The sequence below is a fragment of the Mesitornis unicolor genome, unplaced genomic scaffold, assembly GCF_000695765.1.
Source record: "Mesitornis unicolor isolate BGI_N332 unplaced genomic scaffold, ASM69576v1 scaffold52176, whole genome shotgun sequence".
Lineage (NCBI taxonomy): Eukaryota > Metazoa > Chordata > Aves > Mesitornithiformes > Mesitornithidae > Mesitornis > Mesitornis unicolor.
This window is the reverse complement of record NW_010192685.1, coordinates 20,128-37,826: the sequence shown is the minus strand read 5'-3', so window position 1 is coordinate 37,826 and position 17,699 is coordinate 20,128. Positions and strand designations below refer to the sequence as shown.

The window sequence follows — 17,699 nt, the reverse complement described above, 5'->3', positions numbered from 1 at the left end:
CTGCTGAAACTGGAGCCCCATTTCTCAGTGTCGAGCCTAGCACTAGCTCGCAGACAACTCTCAGAGGGTATCGTAATCAAAGGGTGGCAGTGGGAAACATGTCAGCATCAGGGAGCAATGATCCTAGTACATATAAAGAATAGGAACAGTGTATGCTTTGTTCTGCTTGATTGCAACTTGTACTGGCTTATTTTAAGAGTAACGGGAACTCCTGGCTTCACTGTCCATTGCTAAAGATCAGCTTATGTTTTATAGTCCCTGGTGGCAACAGAGGGTTGAACATTTGTGCATGGACCAAGATCTGTAGGTCACTCGCTGTCTGTCGAGTCTGTCTGGAGTGTCTAAAGTTGAGCACGAAAATGAAAAAAATGGTGCTGGGCTGCTGTGTGGGCTGGAGAATTGGGGGAATTGACCTCTCTGTGCATCCATTCTCCTCATTATTCTTTTTAAATTTTAGCATCTTCCAAGCAGGGACTTTTTCTGTAGCTGTAATGTCTAGCCCAGTGGCTTTTCAGTGTTCCTTCAGTAACAATGAAGGTAACAGTCAGATTTGCTGTGGTTGCCTGTGACTGCAGGTTTTTACCTCAGTCCTGTAGCCACAAGGCTTGTGTGCAGAGCACAAAAAAAACACAAGGAAATCTCTGATTTATGTTTTGCATGTGCTGCAGTTACAAGACCTGCAGTGATCACTGATGGAAGAGTGAAATGTGGCAGATTAATTTATGACTTGTGTGTTTAACTCTTCATGAAAAATGAACAATGTGGTGCATGTGTTCCTTTTTTGACACTGCTACATGAACAGTGTGAAAGGCTTAATGTTTTCACAACCTTGTATGTCCAGCATAGTCTTAGTATAAAAATTAGAATTCTACTAAGCTTAGACTCAGGCAAAGATAAATGCAATAGAAACTTAACCCAAGTTTATGCTTTTCTGATGCATGGTCTCATTTCCATGACATGTCACCTTGGTCAAAAGTCAGAAAATCAGTAGATTTTTAGTGATGCTAGAAAACATTTTCTATTTTTTCAAGGTTACATTTTGCAAACTATTTGTATATTTGTAATGTTCAGTTGGTAGGGTCAATGCTGCTTTGGAAGTAAAATTTCCAGTCAAGTTTTGAAAGAAGATGTTTTGAACAAGAAATACAGCCCATTAGTAACACCACATCAAGTTGTCTTAAATCTGTATCATTGTCCTGACAACGTTAATTCCAGGCTTAAAAAAGTAAGACAACATTGGTCAATACCCTACAATGACAGGAACTGAAATCCCCTTGAAATCAGCAGCAGAGTCCATACCCCTCTGAAATGGCACAATGGTGGTACTCTTCCCTGCTCCATGCCCCCCGCCTCGGTGCTGACTCTGGTCATGTAAATGGGCCCCTGTGGTCCCTGGGGAGCCAGTCTGAACCCACCCTTGGCTTCATTCTTGGCGACTTTTTGACACAGCCCTGCAGAGTGGCATTGCATCTGTCTTTTGCAGTGTAGGCCCTCTCAGTGGGAAATAGGCTGCTAAATTCCTCTGCTGATTTGGGCTATGTTGTTTCTTTTATGGTTACCAGGTATGAATTTTTATATGTTTTAAAATGTGTGGTTTGTTAGGATTGCTTTTCCATATTACATTTGTGATACTTTAGGTAACAATTGAAACCTGAGAGATTTTGTGTGGCAAATTAACCCCAGCTGGTCTGGGATTTTATCCTTGGAGGTGTGTAAATAACACAGTGGTGGTGATGCTTAAAAGAAAATTCCTGTGTAACAGATACTTCAAATCATCTGACTTGCTTAAGGGGAGAGACATGAAGACATACCAGACACCGAGTTCAGCTCAAGTTCACTTTTATTTCTGATTTCAATCACTGATTTCAGTGAAAGCTACATGTGCACCAGTGCAGCCAGGGGAGATTCATGCTTGAGGTTAAACTTACAGTTTTACAGAAATATCGCAGTTGTCATTACAAGCATGTCATTCCCATGTTAGGCTCAAATGGGCTTTCCTTAGGTGTTGCAGAAGTTAGTTACATATATTTTGTACTGACCCCTGGGATGTGCTTATGTGTTGCCCATTAGTTAAGTGTAGTGTTTTTTCTGTACTCAGTAAATGACATTGTGAAAAGCAGTTTCTGAGGCAAGTGTTTGATGCTTTTTTTTTCTTTTTTGAGATCTTGGTAGAGCAAATTTGAGTCCAAGAAGACACTCATAACATGCTTTTGTTGTAGGAGGATTTTAATCTTGATATATAAAATGACAGGAAGTATTACATAGTAAACTTTTTGTACTGTAGCTGTGAAAACATTTCAGGAAAGTATCTTTCTGGTTCAAATATTTTCATATAAACATAGCTGTGTGTTCAGAAACTAGTTCTGATTAGTGGAAGCCAATATGGCCAATTTTGAATTAAATTTTCCTTTGTGATTAACAAAAGCCAAATGTTTGCAGAAAGTAAGTTTGGAGTTGTTACAATTTTAGACTTCTGAAAACTGTATATGCTGAGCTACAGATTTTTCTTTTCTGAAATTGATTTCTGACATTCTGCTTATATCTTGGCTGTTTCCATGATCTTGTTAGTTGGGTGAAGTATCAAATACATATGGTAATTCTGATATTTGATGTCTTGTGATAATGCTGAGGGCGAATAACGCTCAGCTGCCTCTGAAGTCACCAAACAATCCAGGACATGGATAACCCTTAAGCCTTTGTAGATACACATCTTGTTGTAGGTACAGCCATTAATAATGAAGCCATAAAAGAGGGGAAGGCAATCTCATGAGCAGACTTGAATCTGATTCTGACTCTGATGTATCGTGGCTGGATTGGCAGGGGTGCCAGAAGCAGCAGCTTGAATCTATAGTCATTTTATCTACCTTAAATGTTCTTTCTTTTTAAGTAAAGCTGTCTTCCTATGCATTTTTCCCCATCCTTTATAGACTTTACCTTCAGGCCTGTCATCATTGCAAGGCTGTTTTGTTGGTCTATATGATAGGGAGGAACAATTGACTTGTACTTTGTCATGACAGGTTTACAGTACAAGAAGACCACTTGAAAGCAGGTTTCAAACTTCTTTCAAATAGAAATTTTTATGTGCTTGATCTAGAGGAGGCAGCACGTACCTTCCTGGGGTCCCAGAGAACAGAACCAAAAGCAGGACAGACTCCTGTGTCTGAACCTTGAAGCTGAAAAAAGAACAAACTTTAATCATTGATGAAGGCCTGTTCCAAGGCCTTTTACGTTTTGATGTCTAGCATCTGATATTTAGCATGCTATTTAGCTAGATAGGAAAGAATAAATGGGATTCACAAGGCTTGGAACAAGATGCACATTTTAAAATAAAAAGTTAAGATAGGTATTCATTTATACTCTTTTACATTCAACTTTGTTAAAAGTGCAAATTTGTCTTCTGTTGCTGATATTCCATGTCTTACAGTCTGTGCTGCAATAATAAGTCATAATATGGATATGCTAATCTGTTTTGGGATGCTAGACTGCATAGAGGGAAATGAGCAAACTCTGTGTCTCCTAGCTAAGAAATATAAGCTCCATTTTACTTGTATCTATCCTTGGTGCCACTATTGATTATAATTGCCTGTACTCACCTTGTTCTTTAACTGTTTTATCATCATTTATAATTAGATATTAGGCTTTTAAAGCAAAGACCATGTCTGACAGGTTAATATCACATGCCCGTCACATTTCATTTAAATAAAATTTGGTATTTTGTACACTGTACTGTAGAAGACTGAAATATGTGAAATTTGTGATATTACATGTACAGAAACCCTGACTATAGAAGCACAGGTCAGTATTTCAGTCTGCAGCATAAATTTTGTTTTCTTATGGATTTAAGTTTGCTTTAGAATTATTTTGCAACAGAGCAGATTTCATTTATAAAATAGAATGAAACTAGGAGGCAAAAGAAAGGTAAAAAAAAGGCCAGTCACCTTTATATTTAGAAGTCTCAAACATTTCTCTCATGGCTTCATTCTTTCTCATATTTCATAGCACATTTCTGTGAAAAGTAAATGAATCACCCACATATATAAAAATATTTCTTAACAGAGACAGATGAAGATGGATTTATACATACAGAAATTTACATACACACCCACAACACACATAGGTATATAAAATATGATCTTAGAATAAGTATATATATGCATACAGCTATACTGAATACTTGGTGGTATGTTGTAGAACCCTTGGGTAAGTTTTTATGGATTTGATTTATTGGTTGACCAAGTTGATTCATTATTTGTATATGATTTTTTGCTGCTGGGTGGCCATCATTTACAATTCTGGACCTAGTTAACTCTGTGGGTGCCTAAAGTTTTCTGCATGAACATCTCCAACTATTGTTTAAAGAAATAAATGAAGTCGACTTGCTTGAATGAACAATTTACTCATGAGGAGCAAAATATGGTCAGGCAGGCAGGTCATAGCAAATAGCTTTCAGTATGTCTTTGTAAGTCACCGTGTTATCATATATTCTCTTAGCGTACATAGAATAATCCATATGTGTTGCAGGCAACTGAAGATCATCTGTGAACCATGGATCACAGTCTTTTTCTCTCCTCAGTATCCAGTGCTATTCTTGTATTCTCTACTTGCACAGCCCTGATAAATTTGCTGGTATGCACAGAATAGAACAAAATCCTGAGGAGGTGTGATAAGTCAAAAAGTATCTTGGCATCATTTTTGAATAAATGAAACAGGATACTTACTTCCATCTTTTCAAAATTGGACTTAAAACTTTGGCAGTTAGCAAAGCAATTCTTTTCCCATGATATGCAGTATCTACCAGAACAGTGTAATAGAACTGTTTGCTATATCTTGTTTACTAGGAAGAAAGGACTTCTCTTTGTATTCAATATAGTAATAACTCTTCTGGAGGTTTGGGATGAAATGTTACACTGCCTGTCACTTTTTCAAACCATTATATCATTTGCTACTATAAAGTCCAGCTGGTGTATTCTGGGGCATGGGCACAAATATGAGAAGAGCCAAAGCACTCAAATTTAAATGCCTTGATTAACTTAAGTATCCAGATACTATGAATAGTTCTAATTTGCAGGATTTCAGACACTGCCCCCAAAGGTGATTTGGCTCTTTACAACTCTAAATACTGGGTATGAATTTACAGTACTGGACTTACTGATTATGAATTTCGTAAGACAAAGAAATGTAGCAGTGATTCTTTGTGTTCCTACAAAAATTCACATGCATCTATTTCATTGTGTACTATGTTACTTAAAGCCCTTGATCTACAGTCCAGAGGTATTTCTAGGATTTCCTATTGAAAGAAAAAGTGTCAAACATTGCACATGGAGAACATAAATTTGTCATAACTACAGATTTTATTTGCAATATCTTGTTAATAAGTAGAAGGGCTTGATCAATCTTACTGAGATAATGGGTAGCTAATTGTTAAAATTTAATGGGTAATTTGGGTAGTGACCCAACAGTGGCAGCATGCTTTCTTCTAACCATTGCTCTAGTTACAGACGTGTAATTCCACATGCACTAATGGTACATTTTACTGTAACTGTGTAGTTCATCACAATTTAATGTGGCATAGCCATCATTGTAGCTAAAGTTCTAAACTCTGTTTTAAGAAAAACAAACAAACAAGATCAAGAAAGGAAAACTCCTAGGAAAAAAAACCCAAATGCATTCAGAATTCCATCTTGGAAGCACAGCGTCCTTCAGGAGGCACATCACATCTTTGGAAGTCTGCCTCAAAGTCCATGAGGGAATGTTTCCTCTGCTTCTCCTTCTTAAAGTAAACCTCAAATATCTTGGAAGAAAAGCAGTTTTCAATGATTTTTTAGTTGTTCAAATATTTCTGCTTTAATGCTGTTCTCCATGTATGCTTTGAATTGAATCTTGTGGTGATTCCTAGAAGAATCTTGCTGGAGGTTACAATTTGTGCAAAATGTACAGTTGTGTCGTTGTAATAAATTTGAATAGGATTTTCGTAAGTGCTAAAATCACAGAGGAGCACAAGTGCTACTGAATGTCAATAGGACATAAGCTCTTAAAATGTGAGAAAATCACTGCTTTCAGTTTACGTGGGTTTGAAATAATCAGCTGAGTTAATAAATTCTTGTGATATGTAATACATGAGAAATACATATGTCTGCATATTTACCTGGATATACAAATACCTTAAAATGCATGTGGAAATCTTTCTAAAATTGATTTTTAAAATGCTCTACGTGGGTTAATTGGAAATAAATAGCTTTCTGTGATTTAGGGAGATGTAAAACAGGAATAAATAGAGATACACCTCTATATTTTGCATTCTCCTCTCATGCTTAGCAGTTCGGGCAGTCAACAATCTAAAAACTCACACAGATTCTTGAAAAATGTGTACTTGCAGTACTTGCTCTTTTAGTTTTTCATTCTTCATGCTTCAAATTCCCATTGAAATTTCAGCATTACGAGATTTCTGGGTGATAAAGGACATAACTTTCTTGTTCTCAAACAATGAGTGCCAAAGGCAACAGAATGAAATTTGTATGCAACGCTATCTATGTTACACGTGCATGTTCATTTATCTCAATAACTGACTGTCATCTTTGTGTGTATACATCTTACAATGATAATAAGAGCCCAACACTGCTCAAGATGTCAGATTTTCAGGGATAGATTTCTAGCTGCAGGCAACTTGAGCAAAAGGCCTCATATTGAGAACAGTCCCCTCCTTGTCACTGACCACATTAGACCCTTTCATGTAGCTTAATATGTGGCTTTTATTTATTGTGTACTTCCACGAATGCCTTGAACTGCAGTGGTTTTCATATGTAATTGGACTTACAATCATATATTCACTTTAAAATGTAATTAACGTAATTAAGTAACTTTTTTTGTATATTAAACTAAACACGGTATGTATTCAGTTGCCTACACAAATTTTGCTGCATTTTGGTGGGCTTTGAAACTTGTTGAACCGTTTTGTGAATTAAATGGGAGAATAAATACTTTCAAAGGGAGATCAGATATTTTCATATGCATTTAATACATATCTTTATACAAAATAATAAGATTGGGAATCACAAAGTGGAAGTATGTCTTCTAATTTTGGGGTTATTGGAATTCTATTATCTTTGAAAAACTGAATTCAGAACTAAGAGTAGAATGTTATTAATTTTCCAGTAATAATCTAATTGCTTTTGCCCATGTGCTTATCAGCCTTTAAAATTATTTATTTAATGGTGAAGAACTAAAGAATAAAAAATTTCCTTTGCTTCCTTAAGAAACGAAACCCAAAACAAACACAAATTCTGTGAATAATAACAAACATGACCAATGGTAGGATAACATACACACATTTCTTGTCAAGAAAAGGTAATTGCTGCACTTGATGTAAAAATGGGATTTATGTCCAGTGCTAGTTTTTACTCTCCACCTCATTATATCAAACTGCAGTAATACACAGGAAGGAATTGATGTCCTTCTGGCCAACAAGCATTAAACAGGCAGTGCAACTGCCAGTATTAAATCATGCAGAAGGAAGAAAAGAGTAGTAGGGGTCCAAATTTGGGAGACTTTAAAATACTGATGTAAAACTAAGAGGCAAGCTTTTTGCATAAGAGAAGGAAATTACATTAATAGTAGAAGGGTCTTTTTTCACTTTTTATATGATTTGGAAAATCACTGATAGCTTGTTTTGTTTCTTTATCTGTAACAAACCCTTTTTCAAGTTAATAAATCACTATTTCATATTAAAGTAATTTTTATTGTCCTTGGTTTTTCCTAGATCAGAGGAGGAAAGCTCATGATCACATACACAAGAAAGAATGATGCTGGCAAATACGTTTGTGTTGGAACAAATATGGTTGGAGAACGTGAAAGTGAAGTTGCAGAGCTCACTGTTTTAGGTAAGAACTTTTTATTTAAGACTGTGTTAATGAAAATGTCCAACTTTTTTTTTCCTAGTAAGCTTTTTGTTAAGGTTCGCTCTCATTTATTTCCTTTTCAGTGTTTATGTTGAAAATGTTTTTTGTGATGGTTGTGTTTTAGCAAATGGATGGCAGTTAACGGCTTTGTAATCCACTTTAGACTTTTTTTGCTATCAGAAGACACTGTCTTAGTTCTGGAACTGAAAATAATTCCAGTGTCCACTGACTTGATCAGTATTATAACATAATAGCGAACCAAAAATTTACAATTTTTTCCCTCTTGTTGAAGAAAATCAGAATTCTTTTAAATAATTATCCTTTCATTTACAGTTGTGTGTACTGAGTGTTGTAAAGATGCAACAGGTCTACTTGTTCAGGTGATCCTAATGATAGTTCCTCTGAGCATCAAGAAATATGTTTTCTTTTAAGATAACTGAGCTTAGCTGAAAATTGCATTTTTTTCTTGCTATTGCAGAAAAATTGCTGTAACTTCAAATGCAATCTCAGAATTCCTTCAGCGTGGGAGAATTGCCTCATGATCACTGTAGATGCAGCTTCCGTAGTTTTCATTCAAAATTCACCCCATGTTACTTTAAAGTAGGGGAGGCTTGAGATAGATTAGTTATTTCTGCAGAGGAAATAGGTATTTTATCATCACAGGATGAGAATATCCAAGCTGTGGTTCATAACTGTGGTTCACTGCTTTCCATCACAGTACTGCTGCAGTAGTCCTGGCTCTTGAGTTTATTGGGGTTTTTTGTTTGTTTACTGTTTGGTTTTTGTTTTGTATTTAAATCAGATTTAAGATCTGTTTTGTCAGTCTTTGGCACTTTTCTCTATCTTCACTACTTTTTAGAGTTAGAACTCGGGCTACTTGACGTCCTGCTCAAAGTGTTGTTTGAAACAGGGTTTTCCTTACTAAAATGAGATTATATGCCATCTTAAAGTTTTTGGAACTGAATAACCAGCAAGATAGAGTGTAACTTTTTAGAAGTTAAGAAAGACTTCCTGTGATCCACTATACTGTTTTGCTTCTGGTTTTGTTTTTTTTTTAATCATATATAGACCCCTTTGAAGCACTTTAGGAAGAAAATTTATTGTCCAATAGACTTTCAGAACTTCCATGCAAAATCTAGAACTGTATGAACGTCGTACTTACATGAGTAAAGTCCTAGTTAACTCTACCAGTTAATTGCTCATCACTACTACTGACCAGGGAATCATGGTATGAAGTGTTACATAATCCAGCCTGGAAAATATTTCACTTCCTGCACACCTGTAAGAGAGATGCATTACTGACAGAGGTCTGTCTTTGTCTTTTCCTTCATATTGTTTTCCTTTCAAACATATTTCTGGTTTTCAGCCTGGGAAAACTAGTAAGGTTTTCTTTTCAGGCAGAACAGAAAAGCTTTGAATATCTTAGCAGTCTGTGTCTAGAAGTCTTTAACGCACCTCATACTTTCAACACAGGCCTTAGATATGTGTGAAAAAGCATGAGGAACATGCTGAATTCATATATTAAAATCTTTCAACATAAATCTTCTGTTTATAGGTTTTGGTTATTTAGAAGTTGAACTTTTGCTTTTAGGTCCCTGCTTTAGATCAGAGACAGGATTGCATGCCAGAAACTGTAATACTAGACAGTTTCAAAGTGATCCTTGCTAAGCTTTCCTTGTATTTACCGAATAATCGTGTGACAAAGATAGATACTTAAATCAGTGCTGATTTCTCTTACCCGTTTATGCGTTTGAATAAGAGTGTTATGAATGGGCAGACAAAAGCTCTCGCGCTATTACTCTTCCTTTAGGAAACTGATCTAGAGAACAGTGTGCCTTTTGTGGGTTTTGCTGTTGTGCAGCAGTCCTGGCCTTACAGATCAGTCTTTTTTTTCTTGCATAATTAAGTTGAATATTCTTCCCCAAACTATTCTTACTGTGAAGTTTAATCCAAAGTGTTCTTTTTTGCATTCTGAATGCATTTTTGCTGCACCTACAAGAAAGGGGCCAGGGCAGGGGAGAATGTCTATGTTTGTATTTTTTTTTAATTCACAGCTAGATTCATGGCTCTAGGTCTCTGTTTTATTTCTCACTTCTTGTATATGAACTCAGGCTAGACCTGACAGCTTAAAGATCAACTTGCTATTTCATATAACATTATTTGCCTGGCATTGCAAGCAAAGACAATTTTTCTACAAAAAAAGTGTCCAGTTGGTCTTGACATCCTCGAGAATAAAGTAAGAACTTTTATAGGATTTTGTTCAGCTCACATTTCCACTTCAGTCCTTTTTGAACCATTCACTAAGGTTTTATAATGCTGAGTCTCTATATCTTTGTCTTCAAAGTCAAAATAATATTCAGAACTACCTTTTTCAAACACATATGTGAGACACTAAGAATATGGGATTGTCCCTTTATGCTTCTGTCTTCTGCTTCTGTACTCCCATGAGACATTTGTGGCATATTTTTGGGTATTCACACTTCCTGATTGTGCCAGTGGCTTCAGACTATTCCAGTTCCAGGAAGATGATATTTTTATCTTTAATACATAGAAGTCAAAACATGCAAGTGCCTTCTCAACCCTCTCAGAGCTTTCACAGGTTTATAGGCAAAAAGATCATTTGCCTTTGGCAAACAAACCTGCCAAGCACTGTCCTGTTAAACCTTCTATGTTCTTTTATGGATATCCTGTTGTCTTCTTGTGCTTCTTTTCTAGATGGGTAATCCTTCCTGGAGTATCGCAGAAATTGTTAAAAACACTTTTCTTCCTTATGTGTGTTGTTTTCTTTTATGTGTGTTAGTGAAAGAAAATGTTGTCTTTCTCATGTAGAATTGGAAATAATTGCATCAAACACTAACTGCTGCTGACACCTGCAAGCAGCCTTATAGAGATACCGTGCTGGGTCTGTGTATGTTGTGTTTTCCTTTAGCGGTATTAGTTGTGACAGTGATACATAAGAAATAAGGAAGTCTGTGCTTGGATCCTGAGCTACTGTTGAGAGTGTCTGCCTTCTGTGCTGGGTTTCACAGTGCTGGCCATCTACAGGCCTATGGATCTTCTGCCTGGGCTGGGAGCCAGAAGTGGTGGCTGAGGAACCTCCATTGGGTTTGTCACCCTGTTCCCCTTGCTCTAACAGCCGCAGTTAAGGGAAAATTGCCATTCGAGCACAGAACTGCTGGGCTAATCCCTTTTTTCCTTTCTTTTCCTTGTAGAGAGACCATCTTTTGTGAAGAGACCAAGTAATTTGGCTGTGACTGTGGATGATAGTGCAGAGTTTAAGTGTGAGGCAAGAGGTGACCCAGTTCCTACAGTAAGATGGAGGAAAGATGATGGGGAATTACCAAAAGCAAGGTGAAGTACATGGAGTTACCTTTTTTATGACATCTGGCTTTTGGTATATGGTGTAGCCATTCAATATTAGACCTTTTTTTTTCTTCAATGGAGAAGGCCTGATTTGATCTAATAAGACATTTCTATTTACTATTGAGCTCTATTTGAGGTTATAATTTATACCGAAATTTAAGAACAGCTTGTTCTCAAGCTTTTGATGTGACATGACAAATTCAACAAAAATAACTTAAGTTCAGTCAGTAGTATCTGACAGAGATTAATTCATCGCCTGAAGAGTCTTTTGTAATTACTAAAAGTTTTAGAGAATGTATAACAAATAGTAAATTAGATTACAACTTCAAGAAGTATATATTGGAATTACAATTGATATAAATGTAGTCCTTGGTTACACATTTTTTTGTTACTAAGCTTCCAATTAACTTTTTATTTCTGTCATTATTCTAATTCAGGCCAAAAAGTAAAAAACCTTATGAAAAAGAAATGCTTCTGTGATAGAGACATAGATACACAGGTAGATAGATGCCTTATTTTTTTATTTACTTTGAATTCCCAATTAACAGTTAAAAACCTATTAGAGGAGGGGTTTTAAAGAAGAAACGCTGTAATAGTTGGCTGTGACCATCCAAATCCAGCTTCCCGTTAACCTATTCTATAGCTTTAAGAAAAATTATAGCATTTCTAAAAGAAAAATCCATTTCCCATAAAGAGAAACACATTGACTGCATTGTACAAAGAAGAGGAAGAAAGGTGATGAAAGGAGAGGAAATGGGAAAAGGCCACATTGTTCTTTAAAAGAAAAAATATTTAATGAATTGTAATTTATCTTTCAAGAAATTCTGATATTCTTGAGAACAGCATTTTCTTTTCAACCATATTAAAAAATCATTCTGATGGAAAAAATAATGGGGAGAATAAGAACTGCTGTTACATTTACTTGTTAAAAGAGTTCTAACAATTAAAATGTTCTGCGTTACGGCTTTATGATTGTATTACACCAGTGAAGTTCTACTGTCATGAGTAAAACTGACTGACTTTGCAAATGGAATCAGAATAAGGTTTTCTAGTATTTAGATGTATTTTGCTTTTAAAACTTTTTTATATTATCAATTTAAAATTATTTATATGTATTTTTATTTCTAAGGGAACTGTAGGAATAAATGTATCTGAGAGAAAACCCGCAATATTTTTGCCCCTTACCGAAATTGTACAAAGTTCTTTTATTCCTATTCATTGTTTATAACTTTGTGTATTTAAAGATATGAAATCCGTGATGATCATACCTTGAAAATCCGGAAAGTTATGGCAGGAGACATGGGCTCGTATACTTGTGTTGCAGAAAATATGGTTGGAAAAGCTGAAGCATCAGCAACTCTAACAGTTCAAGGTAAGAATGTTTCTTTGCACAGTACTCCAGCCTAGAATAAAGTTGATTTTTTTTTTTTTTTGCACGGCAACTTTATAAAGTTACGCAAACTATTTGAGTCTATACACAACTACTAGAGTTACGACTCATGCAGGAACTCTATGCTGTGTTGCTAAAAAAACCAACCAACCAAAAAAAATATATATAAATTTCATTTGAGTTGTATTCTTAAGAAATTGAAGCACTTCACACGTAAGACTTTTTGAAAGCAGTCTTTATGGTACTGGGGTGGAGAACTGAATGATTTGAACTTCATTGTGATCAGATTCATGTCACTTAGTCTTTGTATCTGAAACCCTGAAGAAAACCAGTGTTATCAAACTACATTGTTTTAACTAAAAAGAGTTATAAGTTCAAGTATCTGCTGTTTTTTTTTTCCTTTAATATAGTAAAGAAGCAGTGAATGATAAATCTGTTTGTATATCTTTTAATACACTAACCCAGACCACTGGAATTCGTGTTGCTTTTTCATTATAAAAGCGTATCGTAGCACTACTGTTTCTTTGTGAGATAAAAATTCAGTGGAACTCGGTGAACTAATATGTATAAAAATACTTCATTGCCTTTATATACACAATCCAGATGTTCACTATTTGGATAATCCCTCTCTTCCTTTCCTGGCTAGCAGACAAGCAGTGATGTCATCCCGATGCTTTTTTCTGAGCTCTGATGGTCCTTCTGTCCTTCTCTCTGTTCAGTGGGAATTGGTCATTATGGAGTTCTCGGGAAGTATAGGCTTAGAAGTATTTTATTTGGTAACAGGCCTCTGTTTTGACACATTTACTGTAACAGGGGAAAGGTCTTGTCCTTAACCTGCTCTCCTCTTTCCACCAGGAACATTTGGTGTCCCTAACATGTGTAGCTGTTAGGAAAATAGGAATTCTGTTGTTGAAGCTCTCATAAAACCAAGAATTTTGAGGTTTTCTCTTTTGTTAGTCATCATGATGTTTATACATCAAAAGAGATATGTTTGCAAAATAACCAACTCTTATGAGAAGAATAAAATCTTTAAATCTTTAGAATAAAAGATTAACTTTGTAAGCAGTAAACACAGTTTACTCAAAAGAAAAAGACAGGATTATTGTTAAAATGGTGATTCTTTCTGAAGATCATGTAAAATGTTACTGTTAAGATATTTTAATTTATGACTGGTTAAGCAGTTACATTTCTGGAAATAAGGGATTTGTAGCCCTAATCCTTCGTAGTTCTATTCAAAATAATAAGCAAACACATTCTTGTAATCCCATTTAGGTTGACAGTGTTACTTAGATATAAAATTACTTAAGTATGAAGATGTTAGAGATCTAGAGTGATATCTTCTGAATTTTGATAATAAAATGGTACTTTTAAGGAACATGATTATAACCTGTCTTGATTCAGCAACATTCTTATTTTTTTTTAAGTACTTGTATTACACAGTAGATGTTTACATTGTAATAGCTTTGCTGTGCGGATATTGTTATGGGATAATTTGTTTCCCAGTGTGAATGGATTACCTCCTGAGCCATTTGTCTGTACTAATGTCTTCTCAGGAGGGACTGATGTGAGAAACTGTAATGTGTAAGGCCAATTTGTAGTTGTTAATGTACTAAATTATGATAAAAATCCATTTATTAGAGTATCCAGGAGACCTAGTTTTATAGTAAGAAGAAAAAAAAAAGACCTCATCTAGGAAACATGGAATTTCCCTTCAGATTTTTTCACATTTTTCCTTCTTTTTTCCTTGTTCTCATCTTACCTCTTTTCCCCTTCTATTCCCTTGTTTAAAACACTTTTGAAAGGGTCAACTTTTTGAATATGCTCCATCTAGAGAGGTAAAATTGCTGTTCTTGTTTCAGTGCTAAAATGACATTGATCTGACTGTGGACACACAGCTCATTGAGGAGAATTTTTTTTCATGAGTAGTATTTTTTTAGTGTGATTTAAGTAACAGAGATGACAAGTGTTTTCTGTGCTTTTGGTAATTGTCACATGATCTGTTGACTGTAGGGTTTAATACATTTGTGTTCTGCTATGCCAAATAGAGATATTTTGGTTACATATTTGTAAACAGAGAGCTATATTGCAAATTATGGCCTTAGAAGTTACAGCTGTCATTATGGAGACTTGTTAAATTCAGCAAGGGGTAAAGAGAGTTTTTTCTTCATTTTGAGTTTGTGTGGTTTTCGTGGTTTGCGGGGTTTTGTTTGTTTGGTTGGTTGTTTTTTTGGCGGGGGAGGGGGGGGTAGGGGTCAAGGGTGAGCAGTGTTTTGAGTTTTTCCTCCTCAGTATCTCAGCAATAAGCTCTGGTGTTTTCATGCCTGACTCTGAGCTCAAGAAAGACTATGAAAGTTGTTAGTGGTAACCCCAGAGGATGCGTGTCCATGTTAGGAAAGGGGCAGTGACTGTCTGCCAAGTATCTGTACAGTGGAACTGCTGCACCGAATGGAGCACGGCACACGGCAGAAAGGGCTGTAGGCAGTGCTCTGCCAGACACTGCTCAGGCCTCAGGGTTGGTAGCAATGCCAGGAAGAGGACATATCCTCTTCAATACTCATCATTTTTCAGGCCCCAAGCACTGTGATTGACCTGTGGTGTTCTGCTCTATACAGAGTTATCTAGGGTATTGCAAGGTGGAGCATTCAACAGCAGGGTTAATTGAGATACCTAGGTGGCAGGGATGTGTTGATGAAATGTGGTGAATAGCTAACCTGGTGTCTCAGCAGAGAGCTGCCCTGGATGTGGCGGCATTGTTACCTCCAGGTCAGCTCTGACCCTGCTCGATCTAGCAGACGTTGGAGTGCATAGTGCATGCCCTGCAGTGCTCCCTGTCTCAGAAGGCTGCACAGTGCTGCCTCTTAGCTAGGCGGATGGGCCCCATCTGTGTCCGTGGACTAGGAACTGTCAACTCAGTTAGTTCAACTATATCTAGTGGGAGGCTGACTGTAGAAAACACAAAAGAGGGGAGGGAATACAAATTCTAATTTCATGTTCTTCCTGCTCATGGCACCAGCATCACAGATTCTGATTATCGGGATCATTATTTTCCTTTGTACAGACTCCTAACTTTGGGGATTTTAAGTGTTTCCTGCGTGAAGTACAGATGCTGTATTTTACTGTGATTTCAGTCATATTCCTAAACCAAATGTGCAGTTCTGTATTGACATAGAAGTTTAAACCCTTCACTTAGCCTTACTAATGCAGCTTAAAAGCATTTCCATTCCTGAAAATGCTTGCCAAGTTGTTTTATTTTCTCCTTGGAAAAGAATAGTTAAGAAAATTTAATCCTTCTGTTGTTTGCATTTTCCTAAGATTAGAATGTCTCACTCCACTGTTTTTATTTTGCAGCAATGTGTAGTACATATGTAAGGCATTCAGAGATGTTGCTAAATACATGTGGAAGCGTTTCATTCAGAAGATGATTAAATATTAAATAAATACTTCAGTCAATACAAACTGCCAGGAAGTAGCCCAAAGTACAGTACATTATATTTTACCAATTCATTATATTTTACCAAGTAGCTGATGTGCTACAGAAAAGGGAAACAATAGCCAAAAGTGCACCTCGGGAATCAGTGGATTTTTCTCTTTCTCAAACACTCATCAAGTTGGATATATTTATTGTGTATGAATTTAATATATATGTAAGATGCTTTTCATGTTTTTGTGTAGATTTCTATTATGATTTGCTTAGTTTTATGCCTTGAAGTAGGACTGTAGAAATCATAATATTATATACAATTTAATTGAAGCCCATATTCCTAAGAAACACAAAATTACCAAAAATGCATGCCTCAAAACTTCAGTTCTAAAAGAGAATTAGTTTTACAATTAATGTAAATAGAAGTAGGACTTCTTCAAGAATCTGCAAATTCACATCTAGTTCTAAAAATGTTTTAAATCAAATCTAACAACCAAAGGTTTTACGTATTTTCCCCTACTTCCATTTCCTTTGCTCCCATTTGCAGAACTTAATTAGGCATTTTTAACATCTGATTTTATAAGAAGGTTATAATTTATGCAGAAGTGAGCTTTACTCTCTGATACAAGTAGAAATTATGGCTTCAGTGGAAGTCCTACTCTGCAGTTGGCTAAGAACCTTTATAGCTGTGACAGTGGAGTTGCTACTCAGCAGGAGTTAAAAGAGAAACGAGTCAAGTAGGTCAGCTGACTTCTGGACTTCCCAAGAATAGTACCAACACTGTGACTGTTGGTCACCACCAGATTAGTAGTGAACAACAATCCTCAAACTTCGGGTTTTTAACTCTTCTTCCTCCAGCAGTGGCTCTGGAGGAGCTCGCAATACTTGTTATGGTGCCCTGTATTAATATGCACCTAAACATGCAGCAGCACTAAACGTGTTCAGTGTTATCAGTTTGGCAGGAAAAAAGAAGAATTCCTATGGAAATTATTCTGGCCAATTCATATTTTACAGTGGTCATCTTTGACATCAAGGTTTTTTAGCTTATGATGTCATAAATTTTAGGGTTAAGTGAGCTTTTTTGCAAGGTAGATATTGAGCAGAAGTTTTGATAAGGGACTTCTGGCTGTGATTTTGCTGTACTGACCAGGAATTTTAATCTGAAAAGGTGGCACATGCTTCAGTTCTGGAATTTCCTCCTCCTTCTACCCTCTCTTTGTACAAAGTAGCTTCAAGGCACGCTGTGAAAGACATCTATTTGATAAGGCTTCTGGATAGGGCTGGGAATACCACTCGGAGTGAAAAGGAATAGCATTTGCTCTTTTATCTGCCAGACACCATATAAATATTTCCACTGTGTCAGGCCACTGGTACACATTATAAATTGGCTGTAAATGTAATTGCTTTATAGGCATCTAAGCTACCTACATTAAAATAACAAAGGCAAAATTCAGATTTTTATGGGATTACAAAAATGCTATGGAGCTATATCATAGTTTTTATGTGTTGCAGTGAATGTCTCACAGTATCATGGGTTATTTTAACCACTTGAATTTTAAAACTAGGATTTTTATTTACATCTGAACTTGTCTACATGGTTTCTCTTTAAGTCAGTATTTCTACTTTTGAA

The 17,699-nt window shown here is 36.1% G+C and overlaps 1 protein-coding gene across 1 annotated transcript in view; it reads left to right on the top strand.

Annotated features, from left to right (window-relative positions):
• Nucleotides 1-17,699, top strand: part of LOC104542758 (roundabout homolog 1-like) — a gene marked incomplete at its 3' end in the record, with an annotated part of 81,255 nt that overhangs the window by 44,266 nt on the left and 19,290 nt on the right. Inside the window, exons 4-6 of the mRNA XM_010187176.1 lie at nucleotides 7,757-7,877; nucleotides 11,108-11,246; nucleotides 12,503-12,630. Of these exons, the coding sequence (XP_010185478.1) occupies nucleotides 7,757-7,877; nucleotides 11,108-11,246; nucleotides 12,503-12,630 (388 nt within the window). The remainder of the gene's footprint in view (nucleotides 1-7,756; nucleotides 7,878-11,107; nucleotides 11,247-12,502; nucleotides 12,631-17,699) is intronic.